Source organism: Rhinopithecus roxellana, chromosome 12, assembly GCF_007565055.1.
Source record: "Rhinopithecus roxellana isolate Shanxi Qingling chromosome 12, ASM756505v1, whole genome shotgun sequence".
Classification (NCBI taxonomy): Eukaryota; Metazoa; Chordata; class Mammalia; order Primates; family Cercopithecidae; genus Rhinopithecus; species Rhinopithecus roxellana.
The window spans coordinates 12,228,173-12,255,778 of record NC_044560.1 but is presented as its reverse complement, the minus strand read 5'-3'; the positions used below and the strand labels follow the sequence as shown (position 1 = coordinate 12,255,778).

Genomic DNA, 27,606 nt, shown 5'->3' with positions numbered 1-27,606 from the left:
TAGTCCCAACTACTCGGGAGGCTGAGACAGGAGAATGGCGTGAACCCGGCAGGCGGAGCTTGCAGTGAGCTGAGAGCCGGCCACTGCACTCCAGCCTTGGTGGCAGAGCAAGACTCCGTCTCAAAAAAAAAAAAAAAAAAAAGAAAAAAAAAAAAGGCGCTCAAGAGGGCCTGCTGTGAGTGAGGTGGCTTGAGTTTGGGGCCCCTGTGGAACATCAAGGAGGCATGACCAAAGGATATTTGGGCTCAGAGGTACAGAGAGAGGGGTCAAACAAAGGTAAAACTGTCAGTATTCTTTTTTTATTCATTCTTTTGAGTAAATCTCAGCATCTGTAAGTATTAAGCCTAAAATATACAGCTATGAACAAAGCCGTATCCCTGCCTCGGGAATGCACCATCTTGTGGGGAGACAGACCCAGGCATTGGACTGCAGGATAATGAGACGTGTATTACAAATCCTAAACACAAGGCACTGTGTTGGCAGAGAGAGAGGCTGGCTCCGCTTGGGCAGGAGGAGGACAAATTTCAGTAAAGAGGGGAGAGTTAAACTTGGTCTTAAGAGTGAAGTTGGAGCTGGATGGTGGGTGACAGGGACGGGCACGCCACACACAGGGCATTGGGCTTCATGGCATGAGTTGCCCCTTCCTTCTGGAACTCAAGTCTAGCAAGGAGACAGGGGTGGGGTGGGCAAGAGAGCCCAGTCCAGGGGAGTCCAGTGTGATGTATACATTAGAAGGCCAATGGGGTGTAGAGAAGGGAAATGATCAGGTCCCTCCCTAGTTACCAGGAAACTTCCCGAGAGGGTGGGGGACATGAGCAGAAAGGCATTCCAGGTAGAGGGAATAGCCTGTGCAAAGACTCAAGGAAGTAATAGAACTGCAGTGTTTTTGCAGCCAAAGGTCTCGGCCCGAGGTGGGCTGGAGGTGGGGTCTTTTTTTCAGTCCAGGTGAATAGGAGGATGAGAGGAAATGACCGGGCTATGTGATCTCTGGATAGGTAAACAATAGGAAATGTAGAAAAAGGATTTGGGGCTGGGCACGATGGTTCACAACTGTAATCTGGTACTTTGGGAGGCTGAGGCAGGAAGATCACTTGAACCTAGGAGTTCAAGACCAGCCTGGGCAACATAGGGAGACCCCATCTCTGTAAAAATTTTTTTAAAAATTAGCCAGGCATGATGGTGCACCTGTAGTTCTAGCAACTTGGGAGGCTGAGGCAGGAGGAAGGCTTGCGCTCAGGAGGTTGAGGCTGCAGTGAGCCACAATTGTGCCACTGTACTCCAGCCTAGGCAAAAGAGAGAGAGAGCCTGCCTAAAAATAAATAAATAAAAATACATACATACATACATACATACATTCACACATAAAAAGAATTTGGAGTGTATTGCAGGGAAGAGTTATCCAAGGTTCAATCCTGTGGAATAGGTATCATTGGCCCCAGGTTCTCTTCACTTGCTAATTCCTTGTTTGTTTTTAACTCAGGACATGGTATGAGATTTCACTTGTTAATTCTATTTGCCCTCTCACGCTCAGCTTCAAAGCCACTTTCAGAGTGAAACCTCAAGGTTGCAGCAGGCTACCTGTCCCCCTATTTTCCTTCCCATAGCTCCCTGCATGCCCCACCATTATCCTCATCATATGTGTGGTCCTCATTGCAGGATGGTTTCCCCAGGGCCATTGTAAGTCCTTCTAAGAGCAGAGTCCACATCTGCATTGTTCATGCCAACATGTGGTAGGCTTTAAGTATACTGTAATTGAATAGATGAGGAAACAGAGAGGTTGAGTAACTTGCCCAAGGTCACAAAGCTAGAAAACGGCTCAGGTGAGACGCGAATTCGGTCTACCTGACTCCATAGCTGTACCTAGCTCCAAAGCTTGTGCTCTGAATCACAGCTGTATTGTGGCTCCCAGAAGAGAAAGCAGATGGTGAATAGCAACTTCGTATCCTGTAAACACTAACAAATTTGGTGTTTGGTTTCAAGAAAATGAATGCCTGTTGTTAGTGCCTTGTTTACCCAGTCTAGAGAAGATAACTTATCCTCTGTCCTGGAAATACTCACTCCATCAGCTCCAGGTATTCTCTGGGGACCCAGGTGTGCAGCATCTGTGGGAGAAGAGAAGAGACAGGTTGGGCTCCAGTATAGGGGGGATGCAGTTCTAAAGGCTTCTTGCAAAGTATGATTAGTCCTGCCAGTCGGCTCCCAGGATTACTCACCTGGTGTGGCAACTCAGATGAGAGCTGGGGGAAGACTTGAAAATGCCAGAGGTATATAGTATGAAATGGGTCTGAGAGCCTCTGAATACTTCTGTCCTTCATCTCAAATTCCTGCTGCAAGCAGGAGCCAGTAGAAGGAGCCCTGGTGGGAGTCTGAAGACTTGGTCTCAGCCTGTAACACACTGTGTTACCTTGAGCAAGTGTCTTGCCTTCTCTGAGCCCATTTCCCTGTCAGCATCATGAGGGGTCGGACTAAATGATTCCTAAGAGTCCTTCCCGTCTGACACTCTGATACCCTTCTGAAATCCAGGGGCTGACACTACTGCTACCCCTCACACCACCACCGTGTGGCAGAGCTGCAGCATCTCCTGAGAGCCTGTCAGAACTGCAGACCCGGCCGGGGGTGGGGTGGTGGCTCACACCTATAATCCCAGCACTTTGAGAGGCCGAGGCGAGTGAATCATTTGAGGCCAAGAGTTTGAGACCAGCCTGGCCAACATGGTGAAACCTTGTCTCTACTAAAAATACAAAAATTAGCCAGGCATGGTGGCACATGCCTGTAGACCCAGCTACTCAAGAAACAGAGGCAGGAGAATCACTTGAACCTGGGAGGTTGCATTGAGCTGAAGATCACATCACTGCACTCCAGCCTGGGTGACAGAGCGATACCCTGCCCCAAAACAAACAAGCAAACAAAACCCTGCAGACCCACAGAACCAGCGTCCGAATTTTTAATAAGATCCCTAGGTAATGCATGTACACATTCAAGTGTGAGAAGTGCCGCAGTCACCACTTCCTTCCCCTTCCTTTGAGTTGTGCCAAGCTCCCATCACCAGGCCTGTCAGAGACAGGTCCTGTTCAGGAGATAGTGATGGAGCCTGGCACATCACAGGTACCCAGTACAGATTTCTTGAATGTGTGGGGTAGGTATTTATGGAAAGAAGGAAGTGGAACTGACTTTACCTGGCACCTTTTATGGATGGTGGAGCATGGAGTTGGGCAAGCCCAGATTCCAATCCTAGATCCACAGTGCCCCATCTCCAGGGTCTTAGGCAAGCCATTTCCGTAAGCCTCACTTTCCTCCCCTGGGAAGTGGGAATCATTAATAATAATAGTATCGACTACAGAGGGTTGCGGTCAGACTTAAATGAGTTAATACATGAGAAGCTTAGAACAGTGCCTGGCACATAGTAAACTCTCAATAAATGTTGGCCAGTACTTTACTACTGGGGTCATTCCGACCCCTCCTCATCCCCATGCCCACATAGCGGGTGTCCCTGCCGCCCCCTCCCTACTGTCACAACCCCATCCCTGGAAATGCAGTTCCCTGAGGACAGACTCCTGACCTGAGCCCTAGGGAGCACTATCACCCCTACTAAGAGCCACTGCTAGAGCAGGACCGACCAACAGAAATACAACGTGAGTGACAAATGTGCTTTTTCAATTTAGGAAATTTCAAAGTAGCCACATTTTTAAAAAGTGAAAATAGGCTAGGTGCAGTAGCTTATGCCTGTAATCCCAGGCATTTTGGGAGGCTGAGGCGGGCAGCCTAGCCAACATGGTGAAACCCCGTCTCTACTAAAAATACAAAAATTAGCTGGGCGTGATGGTGGTGCACACCTGTAATTTCAGCTATCCAGGAGGCAGAGGCAGGAGAATTGCTTGAACCAGGGAGGAAGAGGTTGCAGTCAGCTGAGATCGTGCCACTGCACTCCAGCCTGGGTGACAGAGCAAGACTCTGTCTCAAAAACAAAACAAAACAAAACAAAAAGTGAAAATTTTATTTATATGTTCTACTAACTTACTACATCCAAAATATTACCATTTCAACATGTAACTGATACATTTATTAGTGAGCTATTTTACACTTTTTTTTTACATTCTTTTTTTGAACCAGGTACATCTCAGGGGCTACATTTGAAGCGCCCAGTGGCCACACATGGCCAATAGTGGCTATTTTATTTCTGAACTTTGGCTGTCAATCCCAGCTATGCCATATATTACCTGTATGGCTGGGAGCCAGTCATTTTACCTCTCTGGACCTCAGTTTCTTCGTCTGTAAAATGGGTGCACTAATTCATTCCCCGCACCCCCAATTAGTAATAATAGGAGCAGTTGGTGATATATATATTATATATATATATATTTTTTTTTTTTTTTGAGACACCATACCTGGCTAATTTTTTTTTCTTTCTTTCTCTCTTTTTTTTTGTTTTGAGATGGAGTTTTGCTCTTGTTGCCCAGGCCGGAGTACAATAGCACAATCTCGGCTCACTGCAACCTCCGCCTTCTGTGTTCAAGCGATTTTCCTGCCCCAGCCTCCCAAGTAGCTGGGATTACAGGCACGTGCCTTCATGCCCAGCTACTTTTGTATTTTTGGTAGAGACAGGGTTTCACCATGTTGGTCAGGCTGGTCTCGAACTCCTGATCTCAGGTGTTCCACCCACCTCGACCTCCCAAAGTGCTGGGATTACAGGCATGAGCCACGGCGCCTGGCCACCTGGCTAATTTTTGTATTTTTTGTAGAGATGGGTTTTTGCCATGTTGCCCAAGCTGGTCTCAAACTCCTGGGCTGAAGCAGTCTGCCCATCTCCACCTCCGAAAGTGGTGGGATTATAGGCATGAGCCACCGTGCCTGGTCAGATGGTAAGAATTTAAAACCGGCCGGGCGCAGTGGCTCAAGCCTGTAATCCCAGCACTTTGGGAGGCCGAGGCGGGCGGATCACAAGGTCAGGAGATCGAGACCATCCTGGCTAACATGGTGAAACCCGTCTCTACTGAAAAATACAAAAAACTAGCCGGGCGAGGTGGCGGGCGCCTGTAGTCCCAGCTACTCGGGAGGCTGAGGCAGGAGAATGGCGTGAACCCGGGAGGCGGAGCTTGCAGTGAGCTGAGATCCGGCCACTGCCCTCCAGCTTGGGCGGCAGAGCCAGACTCCGTCTCAAAAAAAAAAAAAAAAAAGAATTTAAAACCTCTTTACCCACTTTCCCACAGCATGGGTGAATATAGTGAGTTGTTAACTTCAAAGGCTCTTGCCGGCCGGGCACAGTGGCTCACGCCTATAATCCTAGCACTTTGGGAGGTCGAGGTGGGAGGATCAATTGAGGTCAAGAGTTCAAGACCAGCCTGATCAACATGGTGAAACCCTGTCTCTACTAAAAACATTCAAAATTTAGCTAGGCGTAGTGGTGGGTGGTGTAATCCCAGCTACTCAGGAGGTTGAAGCAGGAGAATTGCTTGACCCTGGTGGGCGGAGGTTGCTGTGAGCCGAGATTGCACCACTGTACTCCAGCCTAGGCGACAGAGCAAGATTCCACCTCAAAAAAAAAAAAAAAAAAAAAAAAGAGGCTTTTGCCTTTTAACAGTGTATTTGGTTGTTTGAGGTGGTCTCTTGCCTGTTGAAGGCTTGTGGGGATCCAGTGCAAGGCTAAAAGCAGGAAGGCACTGGGGCCTCATATTTCCCTAACCATTGCAAAGGCCTTGAAAACAGGTTTCATCTGTCTTTGACTTTTTTAAGGTAGCCAAATTGTCAGTGATGAAGATAACTACGTATCATCCAGGCCATTGGTTTTTCATCTTGGTTTCACCTTAGAAGCAGTTGAGAAGGTTTCAAAAATCAGTGCCTGGGCTCTGTCCTCTGGAGGGTGAGGCCTAGATATCTGTTGTTGTTTTTAACAGACTTTTTTTTTTTCTTGAGATGGAGTCTCACTATGTTACCCAGGCTGGAGTGCGGTAGCACGATCTCAGCCCACTGTAGCCTCTGCCTCCTGGGTTCAAGCGATTCTCCTGCCTCAGCCTCCTGACTAGCAGTGACTACAGGCATGTGCCACCACACATCACACCCAGCTAATTTTTGTATTTTTTGGTGGGGCTAGAGACAGGGTTTCACCATGTTGGACAGCTGGTCTTGAACTCCTGACCTCAAGTGATCTGCCTGCCTCGGCCTCCCAGTGTCCTGAGATTGCAGGTGTGAGCCACTGTGCCCGGCCTGACTTGTATTTTTAAAGCTCTTGTAGGTAGGTGATTATAATGCTCACCAAGAGAATCTCTGATCTGGTCCAACTACCTCATTTTCAAGTTGGAGAAACTGAGGCTTGGAGGAGGAACTGACTTATCCTGGGTTACACAGAAAGTTAGCAGCAAAGCCAAGCTAAAGCCCAGGGCCTCTGCATCTCAGGCGTGTGCTCTGTTCTCAGGGCCCATTCCTCACCAGTTCCTGGAGCCTTTCATAGACAGGTATTGATGCCTTGCTCTGGGCCAGGTGTCAGGGCTACAGCGGTGAATGAGACATGGTCCCTATACTTAAGGAGCTCCTGTTACTGTGTCAGAGGTAGTCCAATATGGTGAGAGCTAGGGTGGCAGGCTCTTAGGAAAGGGGTACCTGAACCAAGCTGGGCTTGGGGGGAGGTTAGGGAAAGCTTCCTGGGGAGACACCAGAGCCTAACTCTGAAGGGTGACTTGGAATTAGGCAGCCAGAGGACTGAAGAAAGGACATTTTCCAGGCAGAGGATACAGCAGGGAAAAAGGATCAGCAGGAAACAGCACTGGAGCCTGGGGTATGGCAGGAGGGTACTGGCAGAAGAACAGGCAGGTCTGTGCTGCTGCAGTGTGAAGGTCACAGCCAGCTATGCTGAGAGATGGGGTTGGAGATGGAAGGAAACACCAGTTCATGAAGAGTCTCTTAAACCAAGCTGTGAAGCCTGGGCTTAATCCCAGCTGCAGTGGGAGCTACTGGAGGATTTTAAGGGAGTGACCTGGTCAGACTGTTAGTTGAAAGGAAGATTCTGGGTGGGATATGGTTAGAGAATGGAGAGGGGCCAAGAGTGGAGGCTGGGAGACCACTGAAGCCAGGAAGGATGGTTTCACTCTCCTGAAACAGAACAGTGGCAGTAGGAGTGGAGAGGGGAGAGAAGAGTGAAGGCACAGTTAGGTGTGGGCAGTAGAGTAGACAGAATCCAGTCATTCACTGAATGAAGGGGCCAGGTGTGGTAGCTCACGCCTGTAATCCCAGTACTTTGGGAGGTGGAGGAGGGTGGGTCACCTGAGGTCAGGAGTTCGAGACCAGCCTGACCAAACGATGAAACCCCATCTCTACTAAAAATACAAAATTAGCCGAACCTGGTGGCGTAGGCCTGTAATCCCAGCTACTCGGGAGGCTGAGGCAGGAGAATCACTTGAACCCGGGAGGCGGAGGTTGCAATGAGCTGAGATAGCGCCACTGCACTCCCGCCTGGGCAACAAGAGTGAAACTGTCTCAAAAACAAAACAAGGCCGGGCGCGGTGGCTCAAGCCTGTAATCCCAGCACTTTGGGAGGCCGAGACGGGCGGATCACAAGGTCAGGAGATCGAGACCATCCTGGCTAACATGGTGAAACCCTGTCTCTACTAAAAATACAAAAACTAGCCGGGCGAGGTGGCGGAGCCTGTAGTCCCAGCTACTCGGGAGGCTGAGGCAGGAGAATGGCGTAAACCCAGGAGGCGGAGCTTGCAGTGAGCTGAGATCTGGCCACTGCACTCCAGTCCGGGTGACAGAGCGAGACTCCGCCTCAAAAAAAAAAAAAAAAAAACACAAAACAAAACAAAAACACACACTCAGTGAATGAAGGGACTTTATCAATTGGCTATTGCTATGTAACAAGCTACCCTCAAACTTGGTGAATTACAACAACAGCATTTATTACTACGAATCATGTATTTGGAGGTTGGCTCATTTAATCTGAACTTGGCTGGGTATGTATTTTTTTTCCCCATAGGTTATTGGGGTACAGATGGTATTTGGTTACATGAATAAGTTCTTTAGCAGTGATTCATGAGATTTTGGTGCACCCATCACCCAAGAAGCATACACGGCACCCTATTTGTAGTCTTTTATCCCTTGCCCCCCTCTCACCCTTTCCCCCAAGTCCCCGAAGTCCATTGTATCATTCCTATGCCTTTGCGTCCTCATAGTTTAGCTCCCACATATCAGTGAGAACATACAACATTTGGTTTTCCACTCCTGAGTTACTTTACTTAGAATAATAGTCTCCAGTTTCATCCAGGTCGTTGAAATACCATTATTTCAACGCTTTTTATGACTGAGTAGTATTCCATCGTATAAATCAGTTTCTTTATCCACTTACTGATTGATGGACATTTGGGTTGGTTCTATGATTTTGCAATTGCGAATTGTGCTGCTATAAACATGCGTGTGCATGTATCTTTTTTGTATAATGACTTCTTTTCCTCTGGATAGATACCCTTGGCTGGGTATGTCTCCTGATCTTGGCTGGGCTCGCACATGTGTCTGCTGGTTGTGTGAGAGGTTCTGTTCTAGGCTGGGTTTGGCTGGAACAGCTCTGCTCCATGTCCTTGTCTCTCCCTGCAGGGACCAGTGTGCTAGCCCAGGGATGTTCTTCTCATGGCAATGACAGAGTACAAGCAGACACATGCACAGCCTCTAGAGGACTACATTTGGCACCGGCTTACTGTCACTTCTGCCTCATTCTGTTGACCATAGCGAGTCCATGCTGAACCCAGAATCAAGGGACAAAAAATGCTCCTTTTGATGGGGGCAGGGAGAGGTGGCACAGGGCAGTAGAAGCATCGAGCTGAGCTGAGAGGGACACCAAACTGCCATGTGATCTTAGGCAAGTCACCTACTTCTCTGTCACTCATGTGACAGTCACGTGACATTGGTGCTGTTATTCGCATTTCCAGTGCGGCCAGGTGCGGTGGCTCACACCTGTAATCCCAGCACTTTGGGAGGTCGAGGTGGGTGGATCACTTGAGGTCAGGAGTTTGAGACCAGCCTGACCAACATGGTGAAACCCTGTCTCTACTAAAAATACAAAAATTAGCCAGGTGTGATGGTGTGTGTCTGTAGTCCCATCTACTTGGGAGGCTGAGGCAGGAGAATCGCTTGAACCCAAGAGGTGGAGGTTGCAGTGAGCCGAGATCGCACCATTGCACTCCAGGCTGGGCGACAGAGCGAGACTCTGTCTCAAAAAAGGAAAGGAAAGGAAAGAAAGGAAGAAGAAAAAGAAGAAGGAAGAACGGAAGGGAAGGGAAGGGAAGGAAAAGGACTGGGTGCAAAGAGGTTCAGTGATGACTCCAAGTTCTCCCTGTAATCAGTGGAGCTGGTGCCTGAGGCTCTTGGGCAGTTAACCACTACTTTTTGGGGGGCGGGAGGGCAAAACTTCCAGAAAAGCAAAAGTACCCCAAACACAAGTATGCAGCCTGATGAATTTTCTTTTTTTTTTTTTTTTTTTGAGACGGAGTCTTGCTCTGCCGCCCAGGCTGGAGTGCAGTGGCCAGCTCTCAGCTCACTGCAAGCTCCGCCTCCCGGGTTCACGCCATTCTCCTGTCTCAGCCTCCCCAGTAGCTGGGACTACAGGCGCCTGCCTCATCGCCCGGCTAGTTTTTTGTATTTTTTAGTAGAGACGGGGTTTCACCATATTAGCCAGGATGGTCTCGATCTCCTGACCTCGTGATCCGCCCGTCTCGGCCTCCCAAAGTGCTGGGATTACAGGCTTGAGCCACCGCGCCCGGCCTTTTTTTTTTTTTTTTTTTTTGAGACGGAGTCTCGCTCTGTCTCCCGGGCTGAGTGCAGTGGCCGGATCTCAGCTCACTGCAAGCTCCGCCTCCCGGGTTTACGCCATTCTCCTGCCTCAGCCTCCCGAGTAGCTGGGACTACAGGCGCCCGCCACCTCGCCCGGCTAGTTTTTTGTATTTTTTAGTAGAGACGGGGTTTCACCGGGTTAGCCAGGATGGTCTTGATCTCCTGACCTCGTGATCCGCCCGTCTCAGCCTCCCAAAGTGCTGGGATTACAGGCTTGAGCCACCGCGCCCGGCCGCCTGATGAATTTTCACAAAGTGAACACACCAGCTCAAGAAACAGAACATGACCTGCACTCAGAAGCCCCCTTTATATTCTTACAGGAAACACAATAGCCTGACTTCCCTCAGTGTAAGTCAGTTTTGCCTGTTTTTGAACTTTATGAAGTTTAAATCACACATGACGCCTGGCTTCTTCTGATTAACATTATGTCTATTAGATTCATCCACCTGTTTGTGTGTAGCTGGGAACCATTCTCATTGATGAAGAGTGATTCTTATAATCACTCTCTCTTATACGATTATGTCACAATTATTTATTCATTCTACTGTTTGTTGTAGTAGTTATTTTTTAGAAACAGGGTCTTGCTCTGTCACCCAGGCTGGGATTGCAGTGGCACTATTAGAGAGCTCACTGTAACCTCAAACTCTTGGGCTCAAAAGGTCCTCTCGCCCCAGCCTCCCAAGTAGCTGGGACTACAGGTAGGGGTGCTGTCATATCTGGCTTTTTTTTTTTTTTTTGTACATGAGTGTTCACAGCCACTTTATTTGTAGTAGCCCGTCAAGTAAATGGATAAATACATTTTGGTGTATCCATACAATGGAATACTATTCAGTAATAAAAGAGAACATGCAATAACATGGATGAAACTCAAAACAGTTACGCCAGATGAAAAAAGCCAGGCAAAAATGAGTAGATCTCTGATTTTACTTATGTCAAATTATGTAACATGCAAACCAATCCATACTGACTGTATTAGTGTGTTCTCAAGCTGTTAATAAAGACATGCCCAGTGAGACTGGGTAATTTATAAAGAAAGAAGCTGAATTGATTCACAGTTCCACATGGCTGGGGAGGCCTAACAATCATGGTAAAAGGTGAACGAGGAGCAAAGTAATGTCTTACATGGCAGCAGGCAAGCACTAATATTCTTTAACTTTTTTTTCTAGAGACTGGGTCTCCCTGTGTTGCCCAGGCTGGTCTCAAACTCCTAACCTCAAGCAGTCCTTCTGCCTCGGCCTCCCAAAGTGCTGGGATTATAGGTGTGAACCACTGTGCCTGGTCCATTCTACTGTAGATGCTTGTTTAGGTAGTTTGCAGTTTGGGGTTGTTATGAATAGTGCTGCTATGAACAATTCTTGCATGTATCTTTTGGTGGATGTACATACATGTTTTTCTTGGGTGTACAGCTAGGAATGGAAGTACTGGGCTGGAAATTTGGCGACCTTTTATTTTCTATGTTTCACAGAGGTGTTTGTTTGTTTTAAGATAGGGACTCACTCTGTCGCCCAGGCTAGAGTGCAGTGGCACCATCACAGCTCACTGTAACCTCAAACTCTTGGGCTCAAGCAGTTCTCCCACCTCAGCCCCCCAAGTAGCTAAGACTACAGATGCATGCCACCATGCCTGGCTAATTGTTAAATATTTTGGAGAGATGAGGTCTCGCTATGTTGCTCATGCTGATCTCAAACTCCTGACCTCAAGTGATCTCACCTCATCCTCCCAAAGCACTGGGATTACAGGCATGAGCCACCATGTCCTGCCCATTTTCCAGATTTTATAATTAGAGAAACTGAGGTGCAAGACTGATTTGTTTACACCTCAAGATACTGATTAGATTTTAAAACTGGCATTCAGATATAGGTAGAAAGAGAGAGCATGAAATGGGGGAGATGCATACACTTACACACACACCCATACCCATGTTAAAACTTTCCCGATTCGGCTGGGCGTGGTGGCTCATGCCTGTAATCCCAGCACTTTGGGAGGCCAAGGTGGGTGGATCACCTGAGATCAGTAGTTCAAGACCAGCCTGGCCAACCTCGTGAAACCCCATCTCTACTAAAAATTAAAAAATTAGCCGGTTGTGCTAGTGCATGCCTGTAATCCCAGCTACTCTGGAGGCTGAGACAGGAGAATCGCCTGAACCCAGAGGCGGAGGTAACATTGAGCCGAGATTGCCCCACTGCACAGCAGCCTGGGCGACAGAGTGAGACTCTGTCTTAAAAAAAAAAGAAAAGAAAAACGAAGAGAAAAAGAAAGAAAAAGAAACTTTCCAGATTCTTCCCCACACATGTTCTATCCAACCCTCATTATATCTCTGGGAGGTAGACTCGATACCCTGATTTTTGCAGAGGAGAAAACTAAGGCTGTAGGAGGTCCCATGCAGGAGAGAGAATGAGATGAAATAACAGCTGTGGGTGCATTTTGTAAAATATAAAGCCCTGTCCAGATTTGCGCAGAGTGATTTCTCCACCCAGAGCTCACTCATCTGTACTACACAGCATCTACAGAAAGAACAGCCACAGATTACTCTGTGGGGGATGTATTCTACTGCAACAAATCTTTTTATCACAGAGCCTTACTTTTTTCTTCCAAAGAGATGAGACTGGCTTCTAAGGACACATTAAACCCATACATCCTTTTTGTTTCTGGCGAGGTTTTATGACTCACTTAGTTAAAGAGCCCTCAGAAAGTGGAGGCGACAGATCTTCCTGCAGGCTGAATGAGCCCTGGGTAGGAAGCTTTTGTAAGAGGCCAGCTTTTGCTGTTTGTAAGAGGCTAGCTTTTGCTGGCCGGGTGCGGTGGCTCATGCATGTAATCCCAGTACTTTGGGAGGCCGAAGCGGGTGGATCCCCCAGCACTTTGGGAGGCCCAGATGCACAGATCACTTGAGGCCAGGAGTACGAAACCAGCCTGGCCAACATGGTGAAACCCCCTACTAAAAATACAAAAATTAGTTAGGCGTGATGGCGCATGCCTGTAATCTACATGGGAGGCTGAGGCAGGAGAATCAGTTGAACCCGGGAGGCAGAGGTTGCAGTGAGCTGAGATTGGGTCACTATACTCCAGCCTGGGCAACAGAGTGAGACTCTGTCTCAAAAAAACACCTGCTGTGTGCCAGCCACTGTGCTAGGCATGTTCTCCCTACTTCATTGAAGCCACATAACAATTCTGGGTGAAAGATGTCATTACCCCAATTTACAGATGAGGAGGAAGGGCCCAGGAGGTAAAAGGACTTGGACCCCACAGTAGGGATTGGTTAGTGGGAAGGAACCAAAAGTCCCCTGTCTTGACTGGGCACAGCGGCTCAGCCTCTAATCCCAGCACTTTGGGAGGCTGAGGCAGGAGTATCGCTTGAGCCCCGGAGTTCCATACCACCCTGGGCAACACAGCGAGACCCCGTCTCTACAAAAAAATAATGAAAATTCACTGGGCATGGTGGCTTGTGCCTGTAGTCCCAGCTACTTGGAGGGTTGAGGTGGGAGGATCACTTGAACCCGGGCAATCGAGGCTGCAGTGAGAGCCATGATCGTGCCACTGCACTCCAACCTGGACGACAGAGGAAGTCCCTGTCTCTGAAAATTAAAAAGAAGAAGAAAGTTCCCTGTCTTACTACCATTTCTCAAAGGCTGCTGTGTCCATGTGAACTGGCTCAGCTGGGAAAACACGAGTTGGTACAAATGAGGTTTCCTGGATAGACGGTCGCTCATTGACATACAGGGATGGGAAGGCGTATTCCCTGGCCTGGAAGCCTCCTTCCTTCTCCTCTCCCAGGACAGGTGGTTCCTCTCCCTCAGCTTCTTTCTCTGCTCCGTTCTCCTGCCTCTCTCTACAGACCTGTTTTTTGTTTACCTTTGGCTTTTCTATTCCCCCCAAACCTTCCTTGATTTGGTAAAGGCTGCAGCGTGACTCCAGCCTCAGGACCCTTGGCCTGCAGGTTTATCTTCCCCCATCTTCTATCCAGCCCAGCTCCCCATGGTTGCCATTCTAAATTCCCAAGAGAGAATCTGATTGGCTCATTTTGGGTCACATGTCCACCCTGGTCCAATCAGCTGTAATCAAAGGTGGTCTCTGGAACAGGCCGGGATTGGTACATAAGTCTCTCTGTCTGCTTTTCTCTTTCCACCCCTCTTCAGAGATGCCAAAGCTGGGAGATTCATGGTGTGCCTGGAGTCCACGTGATCTGGACTTCAGGGGAGATGCTTGTGGCCTGGAGGTGGAGGCGGGGCCGAGAAAGGTCCTTGCTTCTGCTGCTGCTATCATGGCCCCTGGGAAAATGCGTGGGCAGGGAGGAAGCTCCTCGGTATGTCTGGGTTTCTGGCAATGGCAGACATCTCTCACCAAAACGGGCAGTGATACTTTGTTTCTGGTGAGGGAAGTGATCTTGTTGCCTGGATATCTGAATTTGGTTGGATGCACCATAGAGAACCCAGATAAATCACATTTGTGGTCACCATTGACTACAAGGCCAGGCATGGTGGCTCAGGCCTATAATCCCAAGACTTTGGGAGGCCAAAGTGAGTGGATCACTTGAGGCCAGGAATTTGAGACCAGCCTGGGTGACATAGGGACACCTTGTCCATAAATAAATAAATAAATAAACAAAAAGAAACCATTTACTATGTTGAGCATTTTGTATCCATGATATTGACAGTTTTCCCCAAACTCCTGTGAGATTTGGATTATCATCTCCATCACTGAGGCTGTGCAGGCTCAGAGAGGTGAAGTTATTCACCCAGTGGCCACAGCAAGAAAGCGAACCAACAGGAATTGGGACCTGAGAATGCCTGCTCTTAGCCACTGTACTCCTTCTTTGTTAGCATCATTACATTTGTTCAGGACTCTGCTGTTCACAACATATCACATACATGATCTTGCTGGAGCTACTCAATACTTCTTTAGGACAGCACAGCCAGGCTTTTGTTCTCATTTCACCAAGGAAGTAACTAAGGGTCAAAGAGGTTGTGCTTTGCCCATGGTTACCCAGCTGGTCAATGGCAAAGCTGGGACCAGAATGCAGATCTTCTGCACTAAAATTATCAATAGGTATTAATGTATCAACATATTGCTGGTAATAGGGTTCTTTTTCATAATATACAAAATAGATTGAGAAAAATTACATGCACTACCGAGTGCGATGGCTCACGCCTGTAATCCCAGCACTTTGGGAGGCTGAGGAGGGCAGATCACCTGAGGTCAGGAACTCAAGAGCAGCCTGGCCAACAAGGTGAAACCCCGTCTTTACTAAAAATACAAAGATTAGCCAGGCAGGGTGGTACGCGCCTGTAGTTCCAGCTACTCAGGAGGCTGAGGTGGGAAGATCACTTGAACCCGGAAAGCGGAGATTGCAGTGAGCGAAGATTGCATCACTGCATTCCCAGCTGGGTGACAGAGGAAGACTCCATCCCCCCGTTAAGAGAAAGAAAGAAAGAAAGAAAGAAAGAAAAATTACACATGCATCATTCCCTACAAAGCAGTACACACACGCGCGCACACACACACACACACACGAATAACAATATTGATGCACTCACCACCTACTTAAAAAATAGAACATCAGGCTGGGCATGGTGGTTGATGCCTATAATCCCAACACTTTGGGAGGCCAAGTTGGGAGGATCGCTTGAGCCCAGAAGTTCAAGGTTGCAGTGAGCTATGACTGTGCCATTGTACCTGGGTGACAGAGCAAGATCCTCCCTCTAAAAAAAAAAAAGACCAGGCATGGTGGCTCACACCTGTAATCCCAGCACTTTAGGAGGCCAAGGTGGGAGAATTGCTTGAGTCTAGGAGTTTGAAGACAAGCCTAGACAACATAGGGAGACCCCATCTCTGCAAAAAAAGTTAAATATCAGTTGGGAGTGGTAGTGTGTATCTGTGGTCCCAGCTACTCAGGAGGCTGAGGTGGGAGGGTCACTTGAGCCCAGGAGATCAAGGCTACAGTGAGCTCTGATCATGCCCCTGCACTCCAGCCTGGGTGATAGAGCAAGACTCTTTCTCAAAAAGGCCTGGCGTGGTGGCTCACACCTATAATCCCAGCACTTTGGGAGGCCAAGGCAGGCTGGCCAACATGGCGAAACCCCGTCTCTACTACAAAAAATGCAAAAATTAGCCGGGCATGGTGGTACATGCCTGTAATCCCAGCTACTTGGGAGGCTGAAGCAGGAGAATCACTTAAACCTGGGAGGCCGAGGTTGCAGTGAGTTGAGATAGTGAAAAGAACATAATTGAAACTTTTAAAACCCTTTATGATTATATTCCTCTGTCCTTTTCTCTCCAGGAGTAACCACTATCCTGAATTTTATTTATTTATTTTATTTATTTATTTATTATTTATTTATTTATTTTATTTTATTTTATTTTTTTGTTGTTGTTGAGACAGAGTCTCGCTCGTTGCCCAGGCTGGAGTGCAGTGGCCGGATCTCAGCTCACTGCAAGCTCCGCCTCCCAGGTTTACGCCATTCTCCTGCCTCAGCCTCCCAAGTAGCTGGGACTACAGGCGCCCGCCACCTCGCCCGGCTAGTTTTTTGTATTTTTTAGTAGAGACGGGGTTTCACCGTGTTAGGCAGGATGGTCTCGATCTCCTGACCTCGTGATCCGCCCGTCTCGGCCTCCCAAAGTGCTGGGATTACAGGCTTGAGCCACCGCGCCCGGCCTATTTATTTATTTTTTTGAGACAGAGTCTCGCTCTGTCGCCCAGGCTGGAGTGCAGTGGCGCGATCTCGGCTCACTGCAGCCTCCGCCTCCCGGGCTCACGCCATTCTCCTGCCTCAGTCTCCCGAGCAGCTGGGACTACAGGCGCCCGCCACCACGTTCGGCTAATTTTTTTGGATTTTTAGTAGAGACGGGGTTTCACTGTGTTTGCCAGGATGGTCTCGATCTCCTGACCTCGTGATCCGCCCACCTCGGCCTCCCAAAGTGCTGGGATTACAGGCATGAGCCACCGCGCCCGGCCCCTGAATTTTATATTTTTAATTTCTTTGCTTTTCCTTATGGTTTTGCCACATATATTTATCTCCCTAACAGTTTGTTTCTTCTTGCATGTTTTTGACTTTGGCACTCTGCCTTGTTTGTGATAATCACCATTTTGGTGTGTGTAGCTGTGGTTTATTCTGTTTCGCTTCTCTGTAGCGCTCCATCGTAGGAATATGCCATATGCTACCATTCTGCTGTTGATGGACGTTTGGTTGTTTTTAGTTGTTTGCTATTTCATGCTACTAGGACCATTCTTGTTTCTGTCTTCTAGTGAACACAGAAGAGTTTCTCTGCCACGCATACCCAGCAGTGGAATTGCTGAATCATGAGGTAGTCATCACATCTTTAGTTTTATGAAATAATACTAAATTGTTTGCTTATGAAGTATCTCCAATCACTGTGTTGCCCAGGCTGGTCTTGAACTCCTGGGCTCAAGCAATCATCCTGCCTCAGCCTCCCAAGCTGCTTACTCTTATTAACTGACATGACATGATCAGATTTAAAATGCTGTACTTTTCTACTAAGTGAAAATGGCATCTTGTTGTCATTTTGATTTTTTTTTTTTTTTTTTTTTTTTTGAGACGGAGTCTCACCATTGTCCTGCCTCAGCCTCCCGAGGAGCTGGGAATACAGGCGCCGCCACCTCGCCCGGCTGGTTTTTTACATTTTTAGTAGAGACGGGGTTTCACCGTGTTAGCCAGGATGGTCTCGATCTCCTGACCTTGTGATCCTCCCACCTCGGCCTCCCAAAGAGCTGGGATTACAGGTGTGAGCCACCGCGCCCGGCTTCATTTTGATTTTTCTTTCTTTCTTTTTTCTTTTGTTTAAAATAGATAGTCTCGCTATATTGCCCAGGCTGGTCTTGAACTCCTGGGCCCAAGAGATCCTCCCACATGAGCCTCCCAAAGTGTTGGGATTACTGGCATAAGCCACCACACCCGGCTTTCATTGTCGTTTTAATTTTTTTTTTTGAGACGGAGTCTCGCTCTGTCGCCCAGGCTGGAGTGCAATGGCACGATCTTGGCTCACTGCAACCTCTTCCTCACAGATTCAAGTGATTCTCCTGCCTCAGCCTCCTGAGTAGCTGGGATTACATGTGCCTACCACCACGCCCGGCTAATTTTTGCATTTTTAGTAGAGATGGGGTTTCACCATGTTGGCCAGGCTGGTCTCGATCTCCTGACCTCAGGTGATCCACCGGCCTCAGCCTCCCAAAGTGCTGGGATTACAGGTGTAAGCCACCATGCCTGGCCTGTATTTTTCATTTTATTATTTGAAGTGTGACGGGAAAGAGAGAGTTGCTTGTAGAGCTACAGTCCATGTCTCCAAAAGCAACTAGATTATGAAAACTTCTCCCACCTTTGTTCACAATGGGGAGGGATAGCAGGCAGGAGAGAAGACAGTCTCTGAATTGTGTTACTTCTTTCAAAGCTACAGCCTAGCCTTCCCAACCAAGTCTGTCCGCTCCTGTCCCTGTGTCCCTGTCCTTCTTCCCAAGATGTCACCGAGGGCTGGAGGGCTTGCACACATACCAGCCTCCTGAGCCTTTCTGAACCCACGCCTTTCACTGAAATGAGGTCACTGGAATGCTTGGAACTCAAGGAGTGACCGCATGAGTTTGTGGGGCAGGCACACCAGGCTTCCATGGGAAATGACGCACCTCAGTCACCCAGACTGTCTGCAGGGGAGAAAGTTTCAAAGAGCTCACCAGAGTTCACATTTTCCCCGTGAACCAAAATGGGAGCAAAACTTCAGCCCAGAGGCTTTTGGGGTGGAGCCTGGGGAGAGCTGGGGTAGGAGGGGGTCATCAAACCAGCTATGCACGCATGCCTTAAGGCTTTTCATCCTCAACTGAGGCAATGTAGGCAAGGGTAGAAATTTCTTGAGATCTCTGGACCTGGTTTTTCCACTTCCAGCCAAGTGGCCTTGGGCAGGTGACATCACCTCTTTGAGCATTGGTTGGGTCATTCTAAGTTGGGAGCCATGTTGCCCACTTTACAGGTTGGGTGACTCTTAGCCCCAAAGCTAGCTCAGTGCCTGGAATATAGCAAGAGCTCTTCAAAAGATATTGTTATAATATCCTTTAAACTGTAATATATGTTTTGGAGTTGGTGGCTTAGGATTGGTTTTCTTAAATTGAGGCTTTCCCCTCTCCTCCAGGCAGATTTTTATTTTTTATAATGAAGCACCCACAAATTTGGGGAGTGAGAGGGAAAATACTGCATTGCAGGTTTAGCTGCTGCTGCCGCTGCCGCCGCCGCCGCCTCCTCCTCCTCCTCCTCCTCCTCCTCCTCCTCCTCCTCCTCCTCCTCTTCCTCTTCCTCTTCCTCTTCCTCTTCTTCTTCTTCTTCTTCTTCTTCTTCTTCTTCTTCTCCTTCTTTTCTTCTTCTTCTGCTTCTCCTTCTCCTTCTTCTCTTTTTTTTTTTGAGACAGATTCTCGCTCTGTCTCCCAGGCTGGAGTGCAGTGGCACCATCTCGGCTCACTGCAATCTCCGCCTCCCGGGTTCAGGCCATTCTCCTGCCTCAGCCTCCCGAGTAGCTGGGACTACAGGTGCCTGCAACCATGCCCAGCTAAATTTTTTTGTATTTTTAGTAGAGACGGGGTTTCACCATGTTAGCCAGGATGGTCTCGATCTCCTGACCTCGTGATCCACCCACCTCGGCCTCCCAACATGTTGGGATTACAGGCATGAGCCACCCTGCCCAGCCTTTTTTTTTTTTTTTTTTTTTTTTTAGGTAGAGTTTCACTCTGGTTGCCCAGGCTAGAGTATAATGGCGCGATCTTGGCTCACCACAACCTCCACCTCCTGGGTTCAAGAAATTCCCCTGCCTCAGCCTCCCAAGTAGATGGGATTACAGGCATGCACCACCACGCCTGGCTAATTTTGTATTGTTGGTAGAGACGGGGTTTCTCCATGTTGGTCAGGCTGGTCTTGAACTCCCGACCTAAGATGATCCACCCGCCTCAGCCTCCCACAGTTCTGGGATTACAGGCAAGAGCCACCGCGCCCAGCTGGTGGTTGATTTTTAAAACATTAAGGAGCTAAAGCTGCTCATGCCTGTAATCCCAGCACTTTGGGAGGTCAAGGCTGGAGGACTGCTTAAGTCCAGGAGTTTGAGACCAGCCCTGGCAACATAACAAGACCCTGCCTCTATGAAAACAAACAAACAGACAAACAAAAAACAATTAGCTGGGCTTGGTGGTATGCATCTGTAGTTCCAGCTACGTGGGAGGCTAAGGTTGGAGGGTCACTTGATCCAGGAGGTTGAGGCTGCAGTGAGCTGTGGTCATGCCACTGCACTCTAGCCTGGGGGACAAAGCTAGATCCTACCTCAAAATAAATAAATAAACAAATAAATAATTTAAAAATTACCAGTTTATTATATAGAATTCAAATGAACAACCAGAAGAAAAGGTATATAGGACAAGGTCTGAAAAAGCTTCAAGGGGCAAGCCACGATAGTTCATGCCTGTAATCCCTCCTACTTTGGGAGGCCGAGGCAGGCGAATCACCTGAGGTCAGGAGCTTCTAGACAGACACCTGGATACTTTCGCCAACCCAGAAGTTCCCAAGGTTTCCAGTTTCTGGTTGCAGCTAGGTTTCCAGTTTCCATTTGGAAAGTTGAATGTATTTTCTGGATTAAACTTCCACAATGGGGAGGAAGGAAAGGAAAGGAAAGGAAAGGAAAGGAAGGGAAGGGAGGGGAGGGGAGGGGAGGGGAGGGGAGGGGAGGGGAGGGGAGGGGAGGGGAGGGGAGGGGAGGGGAGGGGAGGGAAGGGAAGGGAAGGGAAGGGAAGGGAAGGGAAGGGAAGGAAAGGGGGAAGGGAGGGGAGGGGAGGGGAGGGGAGGGGAGGGAAGGGAGAAAGAAAGAAAAGAAAGAGAGAAAAAGAAAGGAAAGGAAAGGAAAAAGGAAAGGAAAGGAAGAAAGAAAGAAAACATAATAACAACATTTTTAAAAATAGACTTCTGGCCAGGTATGGAGGCTCACGCCTGTAATCCCAACACTTTGTGAGGCTGAGGCAGGCGGATCACAAGGTCAGGAGTTCAAGACCAGACTGGCCAACATGGTGAAACCTCGTCTCTACTAAAAATACAAAAATTAGCTGGGCGTGAGGGCATGTGCCTGTAGTCCCAGCTACTCGGGAGACTGAGGCAGGAGAATCGCTTGAACCCAGGAGGCGAGGTTGCAGTGAGCCGAGATCGCGCCACTGCACTGTAGCCTGGCGACAGAGTGAGACTCCATCTCAAAAATAATAAATAAATAATAAAAAATAAATAAAAAATAAAATTATTCATGCTCACTATAGGACATCTGAAAAATTCAAATGAGTAGAAAAAAGGCCACGACCCCCCATACTTTGTAGAGAAATACATTGTAACAATTTGACTTCTTTCCTGATGGTCTTTATCTTTCCCCATGTACAGTTTTATTTTGTTTCCATTGTTGCTAAATAAATAGAATGACGCTTTCTGATTCACAACTTACAGAGCTGATTTCATGTACTTCTAACAAGCTTGTGATGATTCCAACAGCTATGACACTTTGTCCCCTCTGGGAATTGCATGGGTGGGGCACATCACCCACCCCTGTATTCTGATACTTTCTAGAATGCCAGTTCCACAGCACCATGGCCAGCTTTAAGTAGTATCTTTTTAATCATGTAGTTCATCTCAGGCTTCCACGTTGTCCTTCTAGATCCTAACTCTATTTTTTTTTTCTTTTTTAAACCCCAGATCTTCTGAATATGTCCCCATTCCGTGAGCCCACAGTGATCTGTTTGTTTTGCCTGGTCCCAGCTCATGCATTCTTCGAGTCTTGGTAACCAGGATGTTTTGTCTGTTCAGGCTCTAAACGATCAGTGGGACAGGAACTGAAGTTAAGTAGCTCAGGAGGCATCAGGATGAACCTGGGAAAACCGCGAGCCGCTGTGCTGACTGGACTCCTCTCTGAATCAGCTGGAACTTCTTTTTGTGTCTAGTTTTAAAAGCTCCTCGGAGGCAATCCTAAATCCAGAATCGTTTCAATTATTATGAGGGGAATTCTGAAGTTCTCATTAAACACACGAATGACTCAAGCTTTGAAAAGAGCCAGATGCCAAAGGCAAGAATCCCAGGGCATTGCCCACCTGGGTGTGATCCCCTGATAACTGTCTAACGAATTCAGCATGTGTCCCCCGGGCATGACCATCTGCTGGGCAAAGCTCCAGGACCCTGAGACATCCTGGAATTCCTGCGGTTTAGGAAAGACCTTTAACTACCAGTGGTAGTTGTCTCATCATTCTTCAAATAATCTGGTCTTGTTTATTATTATCATTATTATTTCATTTTATTTTATTACAGCTGTACTTGGAGAATAGTCCGGTCTTGAGGCCTTTTCACTGTGGTCTGTTCTAGTGTACGGCTCCCACCAGTGCGAAGCAGAAGGATGACTTTGCTCTGTTGTCAGGACAACCTTGAAGGAAGGAGCCAAATGTGTGGAGGTCTGTGGGAAGAGAGAGCCACCTAGCATGTCCCCACTGAACCAGTCAACAGAAGGCCTTCCCCAGGAGGCCTCCAACAGATCCCTGAATGCCGTAGAAACCCCAGAGGCTTGGGATCCCAGGACCCTCCAGGCACTCAAGATCTCCCTTGCTGTGGTCCTTTCCATCATCACACTGGCCACAGTCCTCTCCAACGCCTTTGTACTCACCACCATCTTACTCACCAAGAAGCTCCATACCCCTGCCAACTACCTGATTGGCTCCCTGGCCACCACCGACCTCTTGGTTTCCATCTTGGTCATGCCCATCAGCATTGCCTATACCATCACCCACACCTGGAACTTTGGCCAAATCTTGTGTGACATCTGGCTGTCTTCTGACATCACGTGCTGCACGGCCTCCATCCTGCATCTCTGTGTCATTGCTCTGGACAGGTACTGGGCGATCACGGATGCCCTGGAGTACAGTAAACGCAGGACGGCTGGCCACGCGGCCACCATGATTGCCATCGTCTGGGCCATCTCCATCTGCATCTCCATTCCCCCTCTCTTCTGGCGACAGGCCAAGGCCCAGGAGGAGATGTCGGACTGCCTGGTGAACACCTCTCAGATCTCCTACACCATCTATTCCACGTGTGGGGCCTTCTACATTCCCTCGGTGTTGCTCATCATCCTATATGGCCGGATCTACCGGGCGGCCCGGAATCGCATCCTGAATCCACCCTCACTCTATGGGAAGCGCTTCACCACAGCCCACCTCATCACAGGCTCTGCAGGGTCCTCGCTCTGTTCGCTCAACCGCAGCCTCCATGAGGGGCACTCGCACTCGGCTGGCTCCCCTCTCTTTTTCAGCCACGTGAAAATCAAGCTTGCTGACAGTGCCCTGGAACGCAAGAGGATTTCTGCTGCTCGGGAAAGGAAAGCCACTAAAACTCTGGGCATCATTCTGGGGGCTTTTCTCATCTGCTGGTTGCCCTTCTTCGTGGTGTCTCTGGTCCTCCCCATCTGCCGGGACTCCTGCTGGATCCACCCGGCCCTCTTTGACTTCTTCACCTGGCTAGGCTATTTAAACTCCCTCATCAATCCAATAATCTACACTGTGTTTAATGAAGAGTTTCGGCAAGCCTTTCGGAAATTTGTCCCTTTCCGGAAGTCCTCTTAGTCTTACTCGGTGATGACTCTTGTTATCTTTTGTGTCCTGTAACCTAATCAGGATTTTTTTATTATTATTATTTTCTGAGACCTGGATTAATTAATGATATCTTGAGTCTTGGTTCAATCAACAGAATTGTTCTTTTTCCTGTTGTTTTCTTAATTTCTGAAAGAGCTGTGGGCAGGGGGGCAGGACTGAAGATTTCACTACTTAGCATAGTATTTTCTTTCTTTCTTTCTTTTTTTTTGAGATGGAGTCTTGCCCTCTTGCCAGGCTGGAGTGCAGTGGCACAATCTCAGCTCACCACAACCTCCGCCTCCTGCGTTCAAGAGATTCTCCTGCCTCAGCCTCCAGAGTAGCTGGTGCTACAAATGCATGCCACCAGGCCCAGCTAATTTTTGTATTTTTAGTAGAGACGGGGTTTCATCATGTTGGCCAGGATGGTCTTGATCTCTTGACCTTGTGATCCGCCCACCTTGGCACCCCAAAGTGCTGGGATTACAGGCATGAGCCACTGTGCCTGGCCCACGTAATGTTTTCACAGTTCCTCTTTGTTGGAAGAAATGTGACCTACGAGATCCCTAGTTGGTACAGTTGAGATGAGAAGCTATCTGACTATAGAAAAGACCCTGGGCTCAAAGGGAAGGCTCTCTGGTCTACCTGAGATCTATATGGAGCTTAAAGGAGGGTGGATAAGATTAATGACCTGAATTGAAAGAGAATTTGGAGCCAGGATGGATCTCCGTTCTGTATGGCACCTTGATTGGAAAATAATATCCATGCGTTTCTTCCACTGAGTCTTTCTTAGATTAAATCTCTCCCAGTTTCCATGAAGAGAAAGTCAGTATTTGTAGTGCCAATGATACAGAGTGACTTGGAGAGAGATTCAGAGATTAGGGGTAGCGGGAGGAGGAAGGTTTTGGGACCAGACTGACTACCCTGTACCCTTCCTTCTTCCCCAATATCCCTGCGCCATCTTCACATTCTGAAGTTAAAACCCATGATCACCCCTTTGAAGTAGATTGACCGGCTTTAGACACCCACCCCCGCCTCTCCCCCAAGCTTTGAGTGGGACACCATTCTGAATTTTTTTTCTTTTTCTTTTCTTTTTTTTTTTTTTTGAGACGGAGTCTCGCTCTGTCACCCAGGCTGGAGTGCAGTGGCGCGATCTCGGCTCCCTGCAAGCTCCGCCTCCCGGGTTTACGCCATTCTCCTGCCTCAGCCTCCAGAGTAGCTGGGACTACAGGCGCCCGCCACCTCGCCCAGCTAGTTTCTGTATTTTTTAGTAGAGATGGGGTTTCACTGTGTTAGCCAGGATGGTCTCGATCTCCTGACCTCGTGATCCGCCCGTCTCGGCCTCCCAAAGTGCTGGGATTACAGGCTTGAGCCACCGCGCCCGGCCTTGAATTTTTTTTCTGAATTATTTTTTTACCTCTCTTTCTCACTAGAGATCTGAAAACTCATTAGAGATGTTGAGTCTTATCAAATAAAAAGCATGAGACATCATGGCCAGTAACGTATTTGGGTGATTTTTCCCCCTCTCCCTGGATATAGAAACCATTCAGCTCAATTCAGTCTCTAGCATTTGTTGAGCACCTACCACATGCCAGGTCCCATGCTACAGCCTTGGCACTTGTTCCCTCCTATCAGGATGTGAGAAATTAAGGATAGTGTGATGATTAAGAGCTCAGAGGCCACGCTCAGTGGCTCATACCTGTAATCCCAGCACTTTGGGAGAATTGCTTGAGCCCAGGAGTTCAAGGCCAGCATGGGAAACCTGACAAAACCCTGCCTCCACAAAAAAATACAAAAATTATCCAGACATAGTGGTGCGCATCTGTAGTCCCAGCTGCCTGGGAGGCTGAGGTGGGAGGATTGCTTGAGCGTGGGAGGTTGAGGCTGCAGTGTGCCATGATCATGTCACTGCACTCTGTCCTGGGTGACAGAGCAAGATCCTATCTCAAAAAGGAAAAAAAAAAGTGCTCAGGACCTGATGCCTCAACTCAAATCCAAGTGCAGCCAATTTCTCCTGGGTGAACCTGGACAAGTTTCTTTTCTTTTCTTTCTTTTTTTTTTTTTTGAGACAGAGTTTCACTCTTGTTGCCCAGGCTGGAGTGCAGTGGCCTGATCTTGGCTCACTGCAATCTCCACCTCCTGGGTTCAAGCGATTCTCTTACATCAGCCTTCCAAGTAGCTTGGATTACAGGCATGCGCCACCACGCCTGGCTAATTTTTGTATTTTTAGTAGAGACGGGTTTTCACCATGTTGGCCAGGCTGGTCTCGAACTCCTGACCTCAGGTGATCCACCCGCCTTGGCCTCCCAAAGTGCTGGGATTACAGGTGTGAGCCACCAAGCCTGGCCCTTTTCTTTTCAAGACAAGCTCTCACTCTGTTGTCCAGGCTGGAGTATAGTGGCACAGTCAGTACTCACTGCAGCCTTGACCTCCCAGACTCAGCCTTCTGAGTAGCTGTGACCACAGGCTTGAACCACCATGACTGGCTAATTTTTAAAATTTTCATTAGAGATGGGGATCCCACTATGTTGCCCAGGCTGGTCTCAAACTTCTGGGCTCAAGCACTTCTCCCACCTCGGCCTCCCAAAATGCTGGGAATACAGGCATGAGCCACCACACATGGCCTAGAAAAAGTTTCTTTATCTCTCTTTGTCTCATTTTCAACTATAAAATAGGGATAATAATAGATATGTTATTGTGTAAGTTACTACAGTGCTTGGCAGAAGTCTTAAACTGACCTACTCGAGGTTGAACAGCAATATAAAAGTAACAGCTATGATTTATTAAGTGACTATAATGCTCCTTGTGTATACTTTCTCATTTACTTGTCATCTTGATTTTATAGATGAGGTAAAGAAACTGCTTATGGGCTGGGCATGGTGGCTCATACCTGTGATCCCAGCACTTTGGGAGGCTGAAGCAGGAGTTTGAGACCAGCCTGGGCAACATAGGGAGACCCCATCTCTAACGACAACAACAAAAATTAGCCAGACATGGTGGAGCGCACCTGTAGTCCCAGCTACTTGAGAGGCTGTGGCTACAGCGAACCCTGATCATGCCACTGCACTCCAACCTAAGAGACAGAATGAGACCCTGTCTCAAAAAAAAAAAAAAAAAAGAAAGAAAAAGAAGGTTATGTTAGGGAAGGTTTCATAAAGAGAGAACACTTCAGCAGACTGCCAAAAGCTGAGCCTATATGGAATAGGTAGGAGCCCAAGAGAGGGGAAGTATGACAAGGCCTCTTGGGGGAGATGGGACAGAGCAGAGGAAGGTAGGGAAGGCCACACCAGGTGGAGAAAAGAGCAGTAACAGAGCCTCAGAGACGTGTAATATTCGATGGGGTCTCTGGGCACAGGAAGAAGAATGAGGGGCAGGAATATGGGGTGTCAGGAAGGAAAGAGAAAGGAGGGAGGCCAAGACTGAGGGGATGACTGGTTATCCAGAGGAGTCTTGTGCTGATTTGAAGCTTATGCTGGACACCATCCAGCGCAGCCCTGGACCACCTGCATTAGAATCACCCATGCAGGGCTGGGCACAGTGGTGCACTCCTGTAATCCCAGCACTTTGGGAGGGCAAACCTGGAGGATCACTTGAGCCCAGGAGTTCGAGACCAGCCTTGGCAACATGATGAAACCCCATCTCTACTACAAATACAAAAATTAGGTGGGTGTGGTGGTACACACCTGTAATCTCAGCTACTGAGGAGGCTAATGTGGGAGGACTGCTTGAGCCGGGGAGGTTGAGACTGCAGTAAGCTATAATGGTGTCACTGCACTTCAGCCTGGGTGACAGAGGAAGACCCTGTCTCAAAAAAAAAAAAAAGAAGTCAAATTGAAGATAAACTTAGAACTTAGGCCAGGCGCAGTGGCTCATGCCTATAATCCCAGCACTTTGGGAGGCCGAGGTGGGTGAACCACCTGAGGTCGGGAGTTTGAGACCAGTCTGACCAACCTGGAGAAACCCCATCTCTACTAAAAATACAAAATTAGCCAGGCATGGCGGGATGCGCCTGTAATCCTAGCTACTCGTGAGGCTGAGGCAGAATTACCTGAACCGGGAGGTGGAGGTTGTGGTGAACCGAGATTGCGCCATTGCCCTCCAGCCTGGGCAACAAGAGCGAAACTCCGTCTCAAAAAAAAGAAAGAAGCCGGGCGCGGTGGCTCAAGCCTGTA

The 27,606-nt window shown here is 48.3% G+C and overlaps 1 protein-coding gene across 1 annotated transcript; it reads left to right on the top strand.

Moving 5' to 3' along the window:
• The first annotated feature begins 21,797 nt into the window (after positions 1 to 21,797).
• Positions 21,798 to 23,510, top strand: HTR1D (5-hydroxytryptamine receptor 1D). Its single transcript, XM_010364369.2, has one exon. It carries the CDS (start codon positions 22,295 to 22,297, stop codon positions 23,426 to 23,428), a length of 1,134 nt encoding a protein of 377 aa, XP_010362671.1. The 5' UTR covers positions 21,798 to 22,294; the 3' UTR covers positions 23,429 to 23,510.
• The last annotated feature ends 4,096 nt before the right edge of the window (positions 23,511 to 27,606 follow it).

What these genes read in the sequence shown, in the direction of transcription:
- HTR1D (XM_010364369.2), top strand. Translation starts at nt 22,295, where the DNA reads ATGTCCCCACTGAACCAGTCAACAGAAGGCCTTCCCCAGGAGGCCTCC.